This window comes from Hibiscus syriacus, unplaced genomic scaffold, assembly GCF_006381635.1.
Source record: "Hibiscus syriacus cultivar Baekdansim isolate YM2019G1 unplaced genomic scaffold, ASM638163v2 tig00001120_pilon, whole genome shotgun sequence".
Classification (NCBI taxonomy): domain Eukaryota; kingdom Viridiplantae; phylum Streptophyta; class Magnoliopsida; order Malvales; family Malvaceae; genus Hibiscus; species Hibiscus syriacus.
Genome location: NW_024061845.1, coordinates 2,167,197 through 2,184,721, shown reverse-complemented (window position 1 = coordinate 2,184,721; position 17,525 = coordinate 2,167,197). Strand labels below are relative to the sequence as shown.

General features: G+C 35.0%; 1 protein-coding gene across 1 annotated transcript; it reads right to left on the bottom strand.

Moving 5' to 3' along the window:
* Positions 1 to 7,057: 7,057 nt before the first annotated feature.
* Positions 7,058 to 14,993, bottom strand: LOC120123488 (benzyl alcohol O-benzoyltransferase-like). Its single transcript, XM_039142374.1, has 2 exons — positions 14,503 to 14,993; positions 7,058 to 8,114 (listed from the first exon to the last, which is right to left on the bottom strand). Exons 1-2 carry the CDS (start codon positions 14,947 to 14,949, stop codon positions 7,188 to 7,190), a joined length of 1,374 nt encoding a protein of 457 aa, XP_038998305.1. The 5' UTR covers positions 14,950 to 14,993; the 3' UTR covers positions 7,058 to 7,187.
* Positions 14,994 to 17,525: the final 2,532 nt, after the last annotated feature.

The following is a 17,525-nucleotide window of genomic DNA, read 5'->3' as shown; positions in this document are numbered from 1 at the left end:
AGGTGTTTTCAACATTTCCTTTGCTCGATTCACGACACTTCGAATCAACAACGCCCTACCAGAGGGTTTAACATTTCCTATTGCTCGATTCACAACAGTTCGAATCAGCTTAAATCCTTCGGGTCATCTATAAGTCTTTCGAGCAAGATGATAAGTCCTTTGGGCTATCCATAAGACCTTCGGGTAGGATGTTTTCATGTGAGTTTTTAGGAAGCTAAGCCTAATTTTTAGAGTTCCTTGATGACAACTAAAAATGAAAGATTTTAGAAACTAAGCCTAATTTTAGGGGTTTCTTGATAATTGTAAATGAATCTTTTTGAAGAAGATAAATTTACCAATGAATTTTTTTTTACTGGGGCAAGATGCACCCATTCACAAGTCAAGATTCGAAAGAATACACTCAGGTGTGGAAGATAAAGAAGATAATCAAACCATGAAAAGAATGAAGACTGATCTAGCAATGAAGACTGCTCTCGCAACTATTTCCAACAGATCAAAAAAACCATCATTCATACATGACTAGCATCTTTGCATCATACATTTCATCGTTTCATACAAATGATAAATTGTGATTTCCCTCTTATGAGGATACCTGTAAAGTCTATTTTTAAAAAAAAACTATGTTGTCCTTCTTAGGATCATTTTTTCTAGAGAATTGTTTGAGTTCTTCTTAGGACCAATTTTCTGGGATGTCGCATGAGTTTTTCTTAAGATTTTTCGCTAGAAGTATTTTCAATTATGTCTTTCTTCCAACTTGACTTTTCTAGGTAATGAGAATGAGCCATGTCGTTTCCAGGTTAGACCCAACAAAGACAAAGACTCAGCAATTTGCAATATTAAGGATTTCAAAGAGCCAACAGAGATTTCATTTCACGACTTCAGCAAAGAATCAATCCATATTTTTCACCATTGAAAGAAATGGATATTAGCAAAATTCGAGGACTTTTGAGTCAATACCTTTGGGTACTTCAAACACCATTATTATTGACATATGATAATCTTTTTCAGGTTTAAAACTCTTCAAAGAGAGGGAAACCAATCAACACTTCCAATGGAGAGTTCATAATGAGAAGAGCTCATCCGATGAGGGAGAAGAAGTTCATAATGAGAAGAACTTGTTCAACCTTAGCTCGATTCATCACATATGGAGTTGAATCAGCAACACCTCACTCGAGGGATCAACATTTCCAATGGAGAGTTCATAATGAGAAGAACTCGGCCGATGAAGGAGAAGAAGTTCATAATGAGAAGAACTTGTTCAACCTTAGCTCGATTCGTCACATATGGAGTTGAATCAGCAACACCTCACTCGAGGGATCAACCTTTCCAGTGGAGAGTTCATAATGAGAAGAACTCATCTGATAAGAGAGAAGAAGTTCATAATAAGAAGAACTTGTTCAACCTTAGCTTGTTTCCATCACATAAGGAGTTGGAACATCACTGACTTTTTCTCGTCCATAACATAAGGAGTTGGATCAACCTAATAATTTTGCTAGTCCCTCACATAAGGAGTTGGATCAGCATCACATTGGCTCAATCATCACAGAATAAGGTGGATCAACATTTCCAGTGGAGAGTTCATAATGAGAAGAACTCATCTGACGATGGAGAAGAAGTTCATAATGAGAAGAACTTGTTCAACCTTGATGATTCCATCACAAAAGAAAGTGGACTGACATCACCAGCGAAGAGTTCATAATGAGAAGAATTCTTTCGATCAGAAGAAATTGGAGCTCAAGATTTTAGCAATTTAGGCTAGATAAAAAATGGTGCTTACTATCTTTGCTCTATTCCTGTTCCACAGCAATGAGCAAAGAGGAGTAGTTGTAAACACCATTTTTTTCATTTTTCATTTTATTATGTAAAAAACAATATTATATTGTAGTGGTTGAGGTTATTAATCCCCCAACTACCCTATGTAAAATCACAGAGCATTTGTCATCTAAAAGGAGGGAAAAAAAAGACGTTCTCTCTTTCTTTTTCTCAACTAGTTTTTGCTTTCTTTTCTCTTGGTTTTTTGCTTCAGTTTCGAGGGTTCTCGGGTTATAGAGGGAGTGGCCACTGTTGAGCGGTGGACGACGTACGAGATAAGCCATCACAATACCGGGAAGCACTGGCTGTTGGTGGCCGACGGTGACCTCAAGGGTCTTTAGGAGTTTCGGCCGAGAGGTTGTGTTTGGAATGTAGTTTTCAGGGTTCAGTTTTGTGAGCGATGAGCGAACGTCGGGGGGCCTCTTTACATCGTTTAGGTTATCGGTGGTTTAGGATAGTCATCAGCTCGGTGGCCGACGTGTGAGGGTCGGTGAGCGATGGCTGAAGGAGAGTTTGCGAATCTAGGTGCTTCTCGGCAGAGTTTTCGTGAATTGGGGGTGATATTTTGGTTTTATGAAAAATGGGTAAATCACTCAACAGGTCCCCAGTTTCCAGCTTTTTTTTTGCTTTGTTTATATATTTAGGGTCAAATCACATTCTAGATCCATATGTTTCAGCCTTTTACGTTTTGGTCACTATCATGGTAAAATCATCCTTAAGCTCCCTGTATTTTAGCTTCTTTTATTCTGGTCACTTACTATATTATTTATTTGTTTCGAATTGTTCTGTTAATTTTTATTATTTTTATTTAAGTCACTGTTATAATTATATTTTGATTGTTATCTTCATGTCATTATTTATTTCACATTTGACATGTAATTTGTAATATTCTATTTTAGTCCCTAGTTGTGGTATAATATAGCATACGTTATATTTTTCTTGTAAAATATATAGTATGTATTCTAAGTGATGCATATGTTTTATATTTTAATATTTATAATTTAGGTGAATGTACAATTTTTTTTAAACTTAAGTACTTTATTCTCTTTATTTACATTTATATTGTTCATTTTAGTATTTATTATTTAAGCTTTATTATTTAGCACTTTAATTTTTGTAATGTTCATTTTAGTAATTATATTTTGTTTGCTTATTTAACGTAATATTTATGCTTTAAAGTATGCACTTGTTAATTTAGTCCAATTTTATTTCCAGCATTGAATATCATTTAATTTTTATCTTTGCTTTAATTTCCATTTATTTGTTCCTAATTAGTATTTTTAATTTTCTAGCTTTTGCCATGTAAATTTGTTTGTACATATAGATCTAAACATTTCAAATATATATGAAAGCCTCATAAGCATAACTCGATTGATTTCATAATCGAATTAAAGGCATTATTTATTTATTTTAAAAAATATTAAGAAATGACTATCTTAAAGTAACTAGATGTCATTTTTCAATGTTTTAAAATAAATAAATACCCCACTAGAAAAACCTAAAAATTTTGATGCATTTAAAATTAATTAATTTTGAAGGGAAAATGAAATATTCACTATTTTAAACTTATCGAGACAATTTGCTAATTTTATTAGGGATTAAGTCTCAGTATTTTTAAATTATTGAATATCTCTTATCTTTTCTAATAATATAATTAAGATTAATGGGTTTAATTTCTTTCTTTGGTAGAATAAAAATTATTTTAATATTGAATTATTAGAAAAAATTATTATATTCCTTTTATTTCAGTTGGAAAGAGAAATATTCGTCCTAAAGTATTTTAGGGAGTATTTTCTCTTCAATTGGAAATGTGAGAATATTTTCTATTTTTCCTTAGAATTTTTGTTCTATAATTTGTATGGTTGAATTAGGAATAATGGAATCGTGATTTAAATATATATTTGAATTCTTAGATTTCTACTATTTAGAGACAATATATAATCAATAAGTATCAATTTTGGGCGTTGTGGGGGTGCGTATCCTTCTCCACACGTAATCGACCACCGAACCCTTTTTATTAAAAAAATAAATTTCTGATTACACGTGGATCGATAAATCTTTTAAATGACGTTTTTCTAAAAACTCTTTTAAAAGAAAATTTTTGGGTGTTCGATCTACCTAACCCAAAAGGTCGATGGCGGCTCCAAAATTTCTCAAAACCTTTTCAAATAAAAAACCCCAAGTCGTACTAAATATTTTCCCCGTCCGGGCGAAAAACGGTGTCGACACCCTTGCATGGAGGGATCAAACCTATAAACTGGATAATTGGATTTTGAAGCCGAAGGCTTAGTTGATCGTCCATGTCAGATAATAACTTACGTTCACTCGCGTTTGCATCGTTGGACAGCAAATGCGAAAGGAAGTCTAGAATCTATTGCCATAGTATGAAGATATTTTTCTCAACATGTAATTTTATTACCGAGTGTTAAAATCACCCCAACCGAGAGACTCATTAAAAATCCCTCTAGGCCTAAATAGGGGAAAAGTGTAATCCACGATTGGGATACATACAACCGGACCAAAAACCCTACACGGGCTCTTATTACGCCAAAGCTAGACAAAATCATGAACATAACATATCAAACAACACCAAATAACAACCAACATAGCTTCATGCTACCAAACAACCCAGTTAACCTACTAGATAAAACCAGCTAAGCAGAGCATACAAGCTTTAAACTAAGCAAAGCATACAGACACAGACCCGAAGACCATCTTACCAACAGACTTTAAACATTTATTGTTTGCTTATTCCCATCTTCGTGAGGTAATCTGCCATGTTGTTGCGTATGCTAGGAGTATACACAAGTTGTACCTTCCCGACAGTCACTAACCTTCGATCAATCTCTTCAAATAAAGATCCCCATCTCCAAATAGAATCTGATTCTATAATTAGCTCAGTCTCCCCACACCAACTAGACTCGCTAAATATCTCTAAGGCAGTTTTAATAGCTAGCAGCTCGGCAAAATCAGAGTTAACATAAGAGACGAGCCCAAAAAACATTGCCACCATATACCCATCTGCTGATCTTAACACACCCCTACAACTTGCTGCATCCTTCGAAGCTACCCTGTCCACATTGAACTTAATCTGACCCAAGCAAGGAGGCTGCCAAATTACCTTCAATATGGTCTGAGTGTCACTCGAATCAGCGCAAGCCCCAAGACATTCCCACCACAGCTTCTCATCCAGGAAGTTAAATTCTTACAATGCCTTGCACCAGACTAATGCTCTCATCTTTGCATAAAAGATGAGATCTTTGAGATTTTTAGCCTTTTCCCGAAAAACAAAATCATTTCTCGCTATCCAGAGACTCCATATCGCAGCCGCAAAACACACAACCCAAGCTAATCTTTTTGTACCTAGCCAACATGCTTGATAGCAGAAATCAAAAAGATCGTCCACCGTTTGAACATTGCACCCTTTAATATGCCACTACCTACAAAATGAGTTCCAGAAAGCAGCCATATAGATACAGGAGACAAATAAATCATCAGCATCTTCACTAGCCCCTCCACATCAAGGACATAAAAATTGGTTATCTGACAACATGATTCCTCTGCTCTTTAGAAAATATTTAGTTGGCACTCCTTTAATTTTTAACATCCATAAGAAATACTTGACCTTAGGCGGAACCTTAAGACTCCAAATTTTGTCAAAATTGAACGAATCATCCGCATCACTACTTCATGGAGAAGCCAGCAAATCATCCAGTATCTTAACCGAGAATATTCCATCCTTCTCATGAATCCATATAATGCGGTCAGCAACACCCGATTTTAATCTTATCGATGCAACTTCATCACTAATTTCCTGGACAAGGGTCCATTCACGATCCAGAAGTTGTTTGACGAACATAGTTCCCCTATCCAGGCTTTGCGGAAGTATTTATAATGTAAAACTCTACGTTAAAGTTAAATTAAAATCATTAGATTTTATCACTCAATGGTGCGCTGTCACAAAGCAAAACACTCTAGCTTAGTAGCTTGGTGGTAAGATTTTTTTAAGGACTTGGACCACACAAAATGTATGAAGATGGGTAGCTTGGTGATTTGTAGACAAATCATATATTAAAATTTTGATTATTCTATTTTAGTACAAGAAACCCTATATTATGTGAACAACAAAGGAAGATTTTGAACAACATTTCAACTAAATGAACAAAGTTGGTGTGAAATTATAAATTTCTTGTTTTGAAGGTTTTTTTTCGATCGTACCAAACCCCATGATACCACAAAAGAAAATTGTAGAGCATGGACCAACATTTATGAGATGATTATAGATGCACAAATCCCCTTTCACCTTAACCCCATAATTTTGGTACCGGTGTGTAGCCGAAGAACTTGTTTGGCAATGAATTGTCGAAATCTGATATAAAATTGCACGGTATGTAATGTCATTAAAAATAAATTTTAAATATAAAAGTGTAATTAAACATGCTGATGAGACCAAACGAGTTAGGATGGTAGCAAGTGGCTCACTTCTTTTAGTTTAGATGAAAAGTCATAGTCCTCGGTAGTGGATAGGCTGTTGACCAATGTCAAATTTTACTATTATTATTTATTTTTATGGAGGTAGAATGAAAATGAATACAAGTGAAGTAGTTCTATTCTTCTTTTCTCGGCCTTGGTCAAGAGATTTTTATGATGATATTTAATGTGGATGTCAATCATAAAGTTATTATGACTACATGTAAGCTAGCAGGCTATATGAATATGATTAGCCGGTGATAGATTTAACTCTGATAAGTCACATGGATCTGTCAGAGATATTATTAACCAATCGTAACATTTTAATTTTAGATTTTCAAGATCTTTCTTCTAAAGACGTTTCTCCTCGTGTTTTCCAAAATTTTCAAGAAATATTGAATGTTTGAGATTCTTTTTTCTGAAAATACTCTTCTAGAAATATTCTTTAGAAATTACAAGACACCAAGATAATACATGAAAAATCCTTAAAAGAGGTACAACAAAATATATTATATGTTAAAAAAAATCAACCTTGAAGCATGGAACTCACTTTCCTTCCCCTTGAACCTCCATTAACTGTCATTATGTTGTGTCGTTAGTGTTCGTGTTAACTAGCTGAATTAGTATATGTACCTAATTCCCTTAGATTCTTTATCTTTTACCTCAACGTATTCAAGTTTTTTCTAAGAATAAAAGGAGAGAAAAATATCTAGAGATAGCTCAAACCTTCCCAAATTCATCTTACAGCCCACCACCAATAGATTAATAGAGCACGTATGTAATCAACTTTATATTTCCACTCAAATATAACAACAGAAAGATGAATACCCATACAAAATATATAATCATATAACATATCAAATGTCCTCACCTGAAAATGATCATACAAACTACAAGAGCTAAATTTACAAAGAAGATGAAACGAAAATCGATTTACGTCCACTCCCATCTATTGCCTTTCCCTGTATCACAGCATCTAGTTCTTTCACAAATATTTCCATAGCTTGTGCTGGCAATGTAATTGGTAGCACAATCCCAGCCTCTCCTTTCTTGTTCTTGAATGGAATTAAAAAACTTGCTACTCCAGGTATTGCCCCTACTCCACCCTTAGCCGGACCACCATACACTGCCTTGCCCCACCCGAAATCGGCATCTCCGAATCCGGCACGTGTCACGTCCGAGACTAGGTAAGATCGAACAACGGTAAAATGTGGTCGACCCTTGATTACCATTAAATCTGCTAGTGATTTCATGTATTCCTCCGTTACGTCATTCTTAGCTTGTTTCACGAGTTCTAATGAATACCCTAATGGGTTTCGACAAAGCTTTCCTGCTTGTGATACTGCCACCGGGAACGCGAACGCGTTCCCATAATACCCTAAAGGTAACGAAGGATCAAACTTCGAACGCGCGTTTACAATGCATATAATGCGTACCTCTTCCTCGGGATTAGGTTGAATTGCAATGGTTCGACAACGCCATAAGCAAGCGGTCAATAGCTCAAAAGTTGAACACTTATCAAGATGTTGTGGCACGAGTTTGCGAAGTGCCGAAACTTCAGTCGGGCCGAAGAAAAAGGACCGATGGACCATGTCGTCGTAGGGGACAATGGTTCCCTCTACTTCGTCGTACTCACGGTGTTTACGTGTGACTCTCGGTGGATCTCTAGCCGTTAAGAGATGTCTTTCCCATAAGGGCGGGATCGACAGGGCAAGGCAACCGCGAGCCATTTCTCCTACGGCAGACATGAATTGAGATAAGCCAGCAGCGTCGCTCATGGTATGATTGAGACGGAGAGCAAAGATAAAACCACCACATCCTAATCGTGTCACCTGTTAATCAATATTATTAATTTATAAATTTAACTGATAAAGGTAAAAAAAATATCATGCTTGAGAATGACATAAAAATGTATATATGCTTCCAATTTTATCATGCTTGGGCATTACATTTAAATATAATCACATTATTATTTTCAAATATATCATGCTATTGATTTCCCCTCCACTAAAAACTAATGGTGTGTAAACCACTTGTGACTCGTGCTTTTGTTTGCTTCCAATTGCTTTTTCTTTTCCTTTATATAATGCAATATAACTATATAAGTGGACGAAAATTTTCATTAATTGCAAGTTTGGCCTACATCTTGAGATTTATATTTGGATAATAAATCCATATATATATATATATATATTAGTTTTGTTTTATTTTTTTATTAATTTAGGGTAAGTATAAGACAATATATGTTTAAAGATAACTCTCAACCTTTTGACATTGATCGTTTGTACTCCTGCATTTCGGTGCTCGAACCCGAAACCTCAAGAAATAACAATAATTCTTTACTATTGAGGTCAAGGAATTATTTAAACTTTTACATTTTATTTAGTTGTTGTCTCGAATGTTGGCAAGCATAAGGAGTATTGATCATTGATCCTCACTCTGCTGCTTAGGAGGTTAGAAAACATTGAGAATGATTGGCGTTATAGAAGTGCAGAAGATGAGTGAATGTAATAGGTTCCTATGAGCTTACAAGTTGTTAGTGATAGGTAGTTGAGTTTTCTGTTTCAAGTTGTTATGCTTCTGTTTAAACTGTTATGCTTCTGTTTTTCAGTTCAGTTGTTAGCTCATAAAGCTATAAGTAAGTTGTATTGTAACAAGAAATGTATCTTCTTTTTTTCTTCTTAATCAAGGTTTAGAGAGCATTTTCTCTCTTTTCTCGTTTCCTGTTCATTAAGCTATGTTAATGAACCTTAACATGGTATCATTCGCCAATCCTGGTTGTTTCTTCCGCTGCTAGCTCGTTTCTTGTTCAGTATGGTTGATCTAACTACAGATCCGATTCGAGATTCTGAAACTGTATCTCCGAATACTTCTCATGTAAGTTCGATGACAGCTCAGTTGGGGATCAATGGGATTCAGCATATCCCTAAGCATGATACTGTCAAGCTTACCGAAAGCACCTATATGCTTTGGAAACATCAGGTAGCGTTAATAATTGATGGCTATGGATTGACAAGCTTTCTTTCCAATGATGTAGTTTTACCGGATGAGTATGTTGCAAATGTGTCTGGCCAGACTAAGGTTAATCCAGCTTTCTTGATCCATAGGCAGCAAGATAAATTGCTAGCTTCTTGGTTGCTCACCACGATTGGGACTGAGGTTCTTCCTCATCTTACTGGCCTTACAACAAGCTCTTCCATATGGTCTGCTATCTCTCGATTGTTTGGTGCTCGGTCTACTACCAAGATCTTATCTCTCAGGCATAGCTTACACACTCAAAGGAAGTCTGGACTGACTATTAGTGAGTATCTTGCAAAGATTAAGTCAATATGTGATTTACTTAACGCTTCTGGCAGTATTGTTACTGAGCAAGAACATGTGAGTGTTGTTCTTGCGGGTCTCTCAATGAAGTTTGAGTCGATCATCGCTATTGCATCTCGTGATAGTTTGTCCTTAGAAACTTTGACTGATATGTTAATAGATTGTGAAGCCCGACAGAAAGTATTCCTACATGAAGATGCAATGGCTAACTTGACCGTTTTACCTAAGGAGGTAAATAACGTTGAAGTGGAAGTTAAAAAGAGCGATGTTGCACAAACACGTTCAGGCCAGAATCGAGACTATCAAGGTGGCGGTTTCGGGGTCGAGGCCGAGGACGGAGTTCTAACAGACCTCGGTGCCAATTGTGTGGTAAGTTTGGCCATGTGGTGCAAAAATGTTATCACCGCTTTGATCGTGATTTTACTGGTGTAACTGGAGGTGACGAGCAGTCCAGTGATGGCCAGAAACAGTTTGCTCGAATGAATTCAGTCAAGCAACAATCTGGAGGGCAAGTGTTTTCTCATACGTTTCAGCCCTTCTCTCATCCTTTTGTTCCTTATCCTCATCCACCAATGTACTATTCGGCTGGGCCTGGTTCATCAGGGATGACTGGTGTCCCGCATATCTCAGGGTACTATTAATTTCCCATATCTTCTGGACAACCGGTCTTCACTCCCGCGGCTCCTACAACGTTCAATTCTTCTGTTTCTGCTAACTCAGTTTGTTCATCAATTCCTTCTGAGACTGCCTGGTATCCTGATACAGGTGCTACGCATCATGTCTCAAATGATCTACAAGCTTTTGACTCAGGTATAGTTTACACCGATGTAAATACCTTACTCATGGGCAACGGTGAGGGGGTCAAAATTGATCATATTGGTCGAGGTTTTTTGCCTACGAAACAGAGGTCTTTAATTTTACGAAACATATTGCAAGTTCCTAATATTAAGAAGAAGTTATTATCTGTCTCACAATTTACACGTGATAATAATGTTTTTCTTGAGTTTCATGCTTCTGAGTGCTTTGTGAAGGATGCTCAGACCAGAATGCTTCTTTTTCGAGGGAAGCTCACAGATGAGGGACTATATCAGTTGTTGCCATATGATGATCAGCTGTCTTATGATAAGTAGAAGACATGTTTTCAAGCTCATAATGTTTATGGTTCACAGGATGTTTTGGAGCTGTGGCATAGAAGGCTAGGTCATCCCTCTATGGATGTGGTCTTATCGATTATGAAAGCTTGTAATATCTCTTCAAATAAATCTAAAGTCAATCATGTTTGCACTGCGTGCATGCAAGGCAAAGCACACAAATTGCCTTTTTGTAAGTCTTTGACTGAATACAATGAGCCTTTTAAATTGATTGTGTATGATGTTTGGGGACCTGCACCAGTTGTTTCTTCAGATGGTTTTGCTTATTATGTCTCGTTCATTGATGTTTTTAGTCGACACACGTGGGTTTATTTGCTCAAACGCAAATATGAAGTCATGCAGTGTTTTCTTGACTTTGTTAAAATGATTGAAGTTTAATTTGATCGTAAAAGCAAGATGTTGCAATCTGATTGAGGTGGTGAGTATCAGGCTTTACGATCTTGGTTCAGAACGAATGGGGTGCTGCATCATATTTCTTGTCCTGGACCTCTGAACAAAATAGTAAGGCCGAGAGGAAGCATAGGCATATTGTTGAGATGGGTCTTGCCATGTTGTCTCAAGCCTCGCTGCCACTTAAATTCTAGAGCTATGCATTCGTGTTAGCAGTTTACCTAATAAATCGACTTCCTACTAGTGTTCTAAATGGTCGATCTCCATTTGAAGTTCTTTATGGACAATTTCCATATTATTCTTCTGTTCGTGTGTTTGGCAGTACGTGTTTTCCTTGTTTACGCTCCTTTAATCAGAACAAATTACAAGCTCGCTCTAAAAAATGTGTGTTTCTCGGTTACAGTCCTTCTTATAAAGGTTACAGATGCTTGAATGAGTCGGGCAAAGTCATACTTTCTCGCCATGTTGTCTTTAACGAGGAGGAGTTCCCTTATAAAAAGATAAGTTGTGTGGATTGTACATGTAGTCAATATAAGACTGTTGTAACTACTGGTGTGCTGCCAATAGTTGTTCCCAGTATTGCTAATAACTTTGCACCCGATACTGGTCACAGTCAGCAAGCAGTTGCTCCATCAAATAATAACTCTGCCCCCGATACTGGTCACAGTCAGCAAGTTGTTACTCTATCAAATAATACAAGAGTACTACCTTGTAATGGCGAGTTCATCTACTACAAGGTCTCCTATGCTCTCTGTGATTCCAGAATATGTGGAACCTACTAATGAAATTTCTCTTGCAGGTACTATGTTTTCTGATCATATAGAACATTCATCTGATGTACAGGAGCCTATTCCTTCAACTGCTCATCCAGCCATTGAGCCTGTTCATCCAGTTGTGGAACATGTTTCAAGTTCAGTACATGCTTCAGAGGGTAACATTTCTGCCTTAGGTAATTCTCATCCCATGCTTACGAAAGGGAAAAATGGCATTCAAAAACCAAAGGCTCTTCAAGTTACCTGCCTAGAGAAGAAACCTTACTCAATCAAAGAAGCCATGTGTAGTCCTCACTGGGCTAAAGCCGTGCAAGAAGAATATGAGGCTTTAATGAAGAATGAGACTTGGTCGTTAGTTCCTCTTCCCAAGGGTCGACAGGCTGTTCACTGCAAATGGATCTTCAAGGTAAAAAGAAATCCCGATGGGACTGTGTCTCGCTACAAGGCTCGTCTTGTAGCCAAAGGGTTTCTTCAGCAGGCTGGTGTTGATTTCCATGAGGTATTCAGCCCGGTGGTCAAGCCAACCACTATTCGTGTTATCATCTCACTTGCCTTGTCCAAATGATGGCAGCTCCGTCAAATTGACATCAATAATGCTTTTCTGAATGGTGTGTTGACTGAAGAAGTTTACATGAAGCAACCGCCTGGATACGAGCAAGGAAATGAAGGGTTGGTGTGCAAACTCAACAAAGCTATCTATGGCCTGAAACAAGCTCCTCGTGCCTGGTTTGATAGTCTTCGAATGTACTTGATTTCGGTGGGATTTGCTTTGGCACGATCAGACTCCTCATTGTTTGTTCGAAAATCAGCTTCTAGTATAGTGCATGTGTTAGTTTATATCGATGACATAATTCTAACTGGGAGCAGTGCAGATGAAGTTCAAGAGGTGATTAGTGACTTGAACAAGCAGTTTTCCTTGAAAGACCTTGGCTCTCTTAATTATTTTTTGGGGATTGAAGTATGCTATGATAACGATAGATTAGTTTTAAGCCAGAAGAAATACATCTATGAGTTGTTAAAATGGTATGGCTTAGTGATGCTAAAGAACTTCCTACTCCTATGGTTTCTACAAACAAGCTTTCAGCAAATTGTGATGAACTCATTACGAATGGCACTGATTACCGAAGCATAGTAGGTGCCCTTCAATATGTTGTAGTAACTCGTCCTGATATCGCTTACTCAGTAAACCGGGTATGTCAATTCATGCAGGCACCATGTAACATACACTTTCAAGCATGAGGTTTCGGCTTATGAACAAATTGTTGATGTTCTGACAAAGCCTCTCTCAGCACCTATGTTTGTAAAGCATCGACAAAAACTCTTGGTCACTCGAGTGCCTAAAAGATTGGAAGAGCATGAGAAATGCTAAATTGCAGTTGTTGTCTCAAATATTGGCAAGCATAAGGAGTATTGATCATTGATCCTCACTCTGCTGCTTAGGAGGTTAGAAAGCATTGGGAATGATTGGCGTTATAGAAGTGCAGAAGATGAGTTAATGTAATAGGTTCCTATGAGCTTACAAGTTGTTAGTGATAGGTAGTTGAGTTTTCTGTTTCAAGTTGTTATGCTTCTGTTTAAACTGTTATGCTTCTGTTTTTCAGTTCAGTTGTTAGCTCATAAAGCTATAAGTAAGTTGTATTGTAACAAGAAACATATCTTCTTGTTTTTCTTCTTAATCAAGGTTTAGAGAGCCTTTTCTCTCTTTTTTCGTTTCCTGTTCATTAAGCTATGTTAATGAACTTTAACATTGTCCTTTATGATTAAAAATTATTGACTTATATCAATAAGTGTTAGATATAATGATAGAATATATTATATTTTTTAAAATATATATATATTTAAATTTTAGAAACGATTTATTGAAAAAGACAATAATAAATTTTAAATATAGACTGTAAAATAAAACTGAAGGACATCAAAATAAACTTAAAAGTATTTATTAATATTTTGGTTAAAATAAAGGTTTGAATCTCATTATTAACCTTATTTAAGTTGGGCAAACAAGTTTTAAAGAAGAAAACAAATCGTAGAGCTATGAATATGCGGTTCATTTGGACTGTTGGTGGAAGTCATTTTCATGGCACAATGATAGCTACAATCCAAATTAGAATTTCGGTCAATCAAATCATTATTTACAATATTAGTGGGCAGCTCAATAATAGCCATTTAGATATTAGTTTATCCTAAGGTTAAGCGTACTTTTTAATTTAAATTTAATTATGTAAGTTTGAATATTAATATAAAATAATTTTTATTGTTTTATTAATATAATAACGTATAAAGTATGTTATTTATGAAAATACGTACCTTTATACTCATAAGCAGATGTATCTACTTATATTTTATAATTACCAGAAATCAAAATATTGAGATGTATTCTACAAATATAAGCACTAAGAACATATGTTACTGTATTTTTTTTTCTTTTTTAGTTATACTCGTATTAGATATTTAAATTTAAAATATATTCTAACATTGATTTATATAAGATTCTTTAAAATAATGAGATAATATAATAAAAACATTATCATAATAAATCCATAATCTTATAAATCATGGATAGATAAAAAAACGTAAAAACGTACCTGAATAAGTATTAATGGACAATTCAGTACACCAGTAGAGCCCGGAACATCGTAAAGGAGCTCCTCCAAACAAGGGAATGGTGGTTGAAGTGCATCACCGAATTGCTCGAGCGTAACATCCGCATCTGCTTCGATAAACATAAGGCCTTCACCGTTGCAATCAACCATCAGCTTTCGCTGAGGTCCTTCTCTCAACCTACCAGCAAATGGGTAATAAAACACGAGGGTCTGTGCAAGTGCTTCCCTAATCACTTTAACAGGGTCTTTTCTTTGCATGGAATGGTCGTATCGATAAAATTGGATAACCGGAATTTGAAACCGAAGACCTTCTTGATCATCGATATCAGATAACAGTTTGTACTCGTGAGGGGTAGGTTTAGCCGGAGCTATCAGTTCCGGTTCACGTCGATGAACCTTGAACACTAGGGAAGTAGAAGAAGCTGCCATGATACCGAGAGAAGTAGGACTGTTTTTTGGTTGGTAAGGCAAGGTAAAAAAGGGAGTGTTGGTTTGGTTGAGTGGTGGTGAGAGTGGTCCTTATAGGAGGGAATGTATAGTTATTTCTTAATTGGATTTGGAGAAAATGGGGGTTGTTAAGGAGTTGCATCGTGGTCGTGGTAATGGGGAAACGATGTGGTATGGAAAAAGATGAGAAAGTGTGGTCTGAATTTCCGGGCAGCCACTTGACGTTGAATAATAAGGCCAAAAATGATTTTGTCATTTGCCACCAAACTAGTTTTTGTATTCTATCTCCCCCCGAGGAAGTTCGAAAGATACTACTTATATAGGCATAACGCCCATAAAATATTTATAGTATTTGAACAAATAGTTATTTTGGTAAATTTATAAGTAATTTTAATGATAAAAATATTACTTTTTTTAGAAGTTTTAAATTCGTACAATTATATTTGTAGAATATGTGTTGTCAATATATCAAAAAACTTTTTTATAGATACTACATTGTAATCATATTAGATTATTCTTTTGACTTCCTTTTTATTATAAAATTAAACATTATGAAATTAAAATGCTCTGAAAATATAATAGAATCAAAATGATATTTAATCGAACGTTAAATTTTTTTATTATATCTTTTATATATACCAAATTGAATACGTTTAACGTGTTTAGAATATACTTGAATTTCTTTTATCATCATTTCGATACAGGGCAAGCAAAATGTCAGGGAAGATCAAGACAGATGGAAGAAGAATACATAAAAAAAAAATTTTGAAATTCAGAAAGGGCATTGCTTTGAATAATTCTTTTTATTATTACCAAAAGAATATGATTCTTTGTGGGGGAATCCAAAAAACAAGAAACAAAATTAGTATCAACAATGCAGTTAACGATATTATCTAGGCTACAATACCCCCAATAATGTTCACAATCCCAATAGAATATGGATTAGTTCCACTGTTCATAAATTATATAATAATAATAGGATAGATGGTTATCCACCAAACACTATGACCCACCACTAGTCAAGGAATCTTTTCTCATGCATTTGTCTGTTCTATTTTTATAGATTAATGAAATTTTATATATAAATCATGCGAAAGTTTTACGTGTGACATTTTTAATATTCAACTAAATAAAAGTTATCGATTTTGTTATTATTTAATTAATAAAATAGGTAAAAAATTACTTAAAATATTATTATTTCTATTTAAAATATTAATGTTTTTTAACATTTCCGGTAAAGTGTTCAATAATAATAAAACCGGTAGCGCTTTACCGGTTTTATTAACAAAACTGATAAAATGCACAATAATAATAAAATTGGTAAAAATGATAATGTTTCCGGTAATTTTTTACCGATTTTATTATTTAAATAATAAAAAAATAAATAACACATTTTTTTAGTCATATATTAAGACTGCCGCACGCTATCATTTATCATCAACCATGACATGATTCATACATGCTCAAAGTAGGCAGGGCTCTTGGTTGCTAAAATACATTAAGCTTTCTCTGGGAATATTTTGTAGTTGGGCTTGGGTTGGTCCAGTCCCAAGCTATGGGCTATTTATCAAGTTGGCCTTTATATATACAGATTTGCTGCTGCGCTCCATTCCGCTCTACCAAGAAAAAACGCCCATCCACTTATCACCTAAACTCGGCCCATAAAAGCTCTTAATGGATCATGAATATCAATGCCTTGACGCTTACACATTCAATATCTTTGATCGGGCTGCTGATATAACATTTTTTTCAATTAGAGTAAATGTTGTTTGATTATAAGAAAATACATTTTTATTTAAATTTAATGTAAACTTATATTTTAAAAGTAAATCAAGTTTCTCAAATTTTGTGGATCAGTATCATATAATTTTTTTTTATTGTTATTGAAGTATATTGAGTTGTGAAAATTTGGAAGAAAAAAAATCGATATATATGTGACGTAATGTAGATGAAAGTTTGCACAACTTATATGTCAGATAATAATTCTTAAAATTTATAGTGAACAAATAATTTTTTATGAATTAAAAAAAAAGAGTTTAATTTATTTTAATTGCTTCTCAATTTATATTTGTCTGATGTAGTCCTAATTTCACTTATATTATTTAATCAAAGATTTATTTAAAGATTAGGTTATTATTATTTTTTTAACAATTTCTACTTAAGGGTGAAGGGGAATTTTCCTCCTAAATGGGTAATGAAGCCACATCCTAGAAGAGAGAGGGGGTATCAACCAAAAGCTTTTAACCACTAGCTCTATAGGTTATTGATAGATCGAGTTATTAATTTAACTTGACTCAAACTTTAAAAAGATTATTTTTAACTCGATTAGAATAAAATTATTATTTTATAAATGAAATTTGTTCTTTTAGCTTGATTCAAACTTTAAAAAGATAATGTTATTCTCTATAAGTGATCCGAATTCGAATAATTTTGCCTACATATAATATGTTTTAATAAAAAAAAATATTGTACAAATCAAACAATTTCAATAGTTAAAGGATTGTTATTGTCTCAAATAGTTGAGTGTCATTAAACCTATAATATCTTTCCCAAATTAA

Excerpts from the sequence above, each read along its gene's own strand:
- LOC120123488 (XM_039142374.1), bottom strand. The coding sequence starts at position 14,949 with ATGGCAGCTTCTTCTACTTCCCTAGTGTTCAAGGTTCATCGACGTGAA. Across the intron at positions 8,115-14,502 it reads GTCCATTAATACTTATTCAG|GTGACACGATTAGGATGTGG; the intron begins GTACGTTTTTAC and ends ATTGATTAACAG.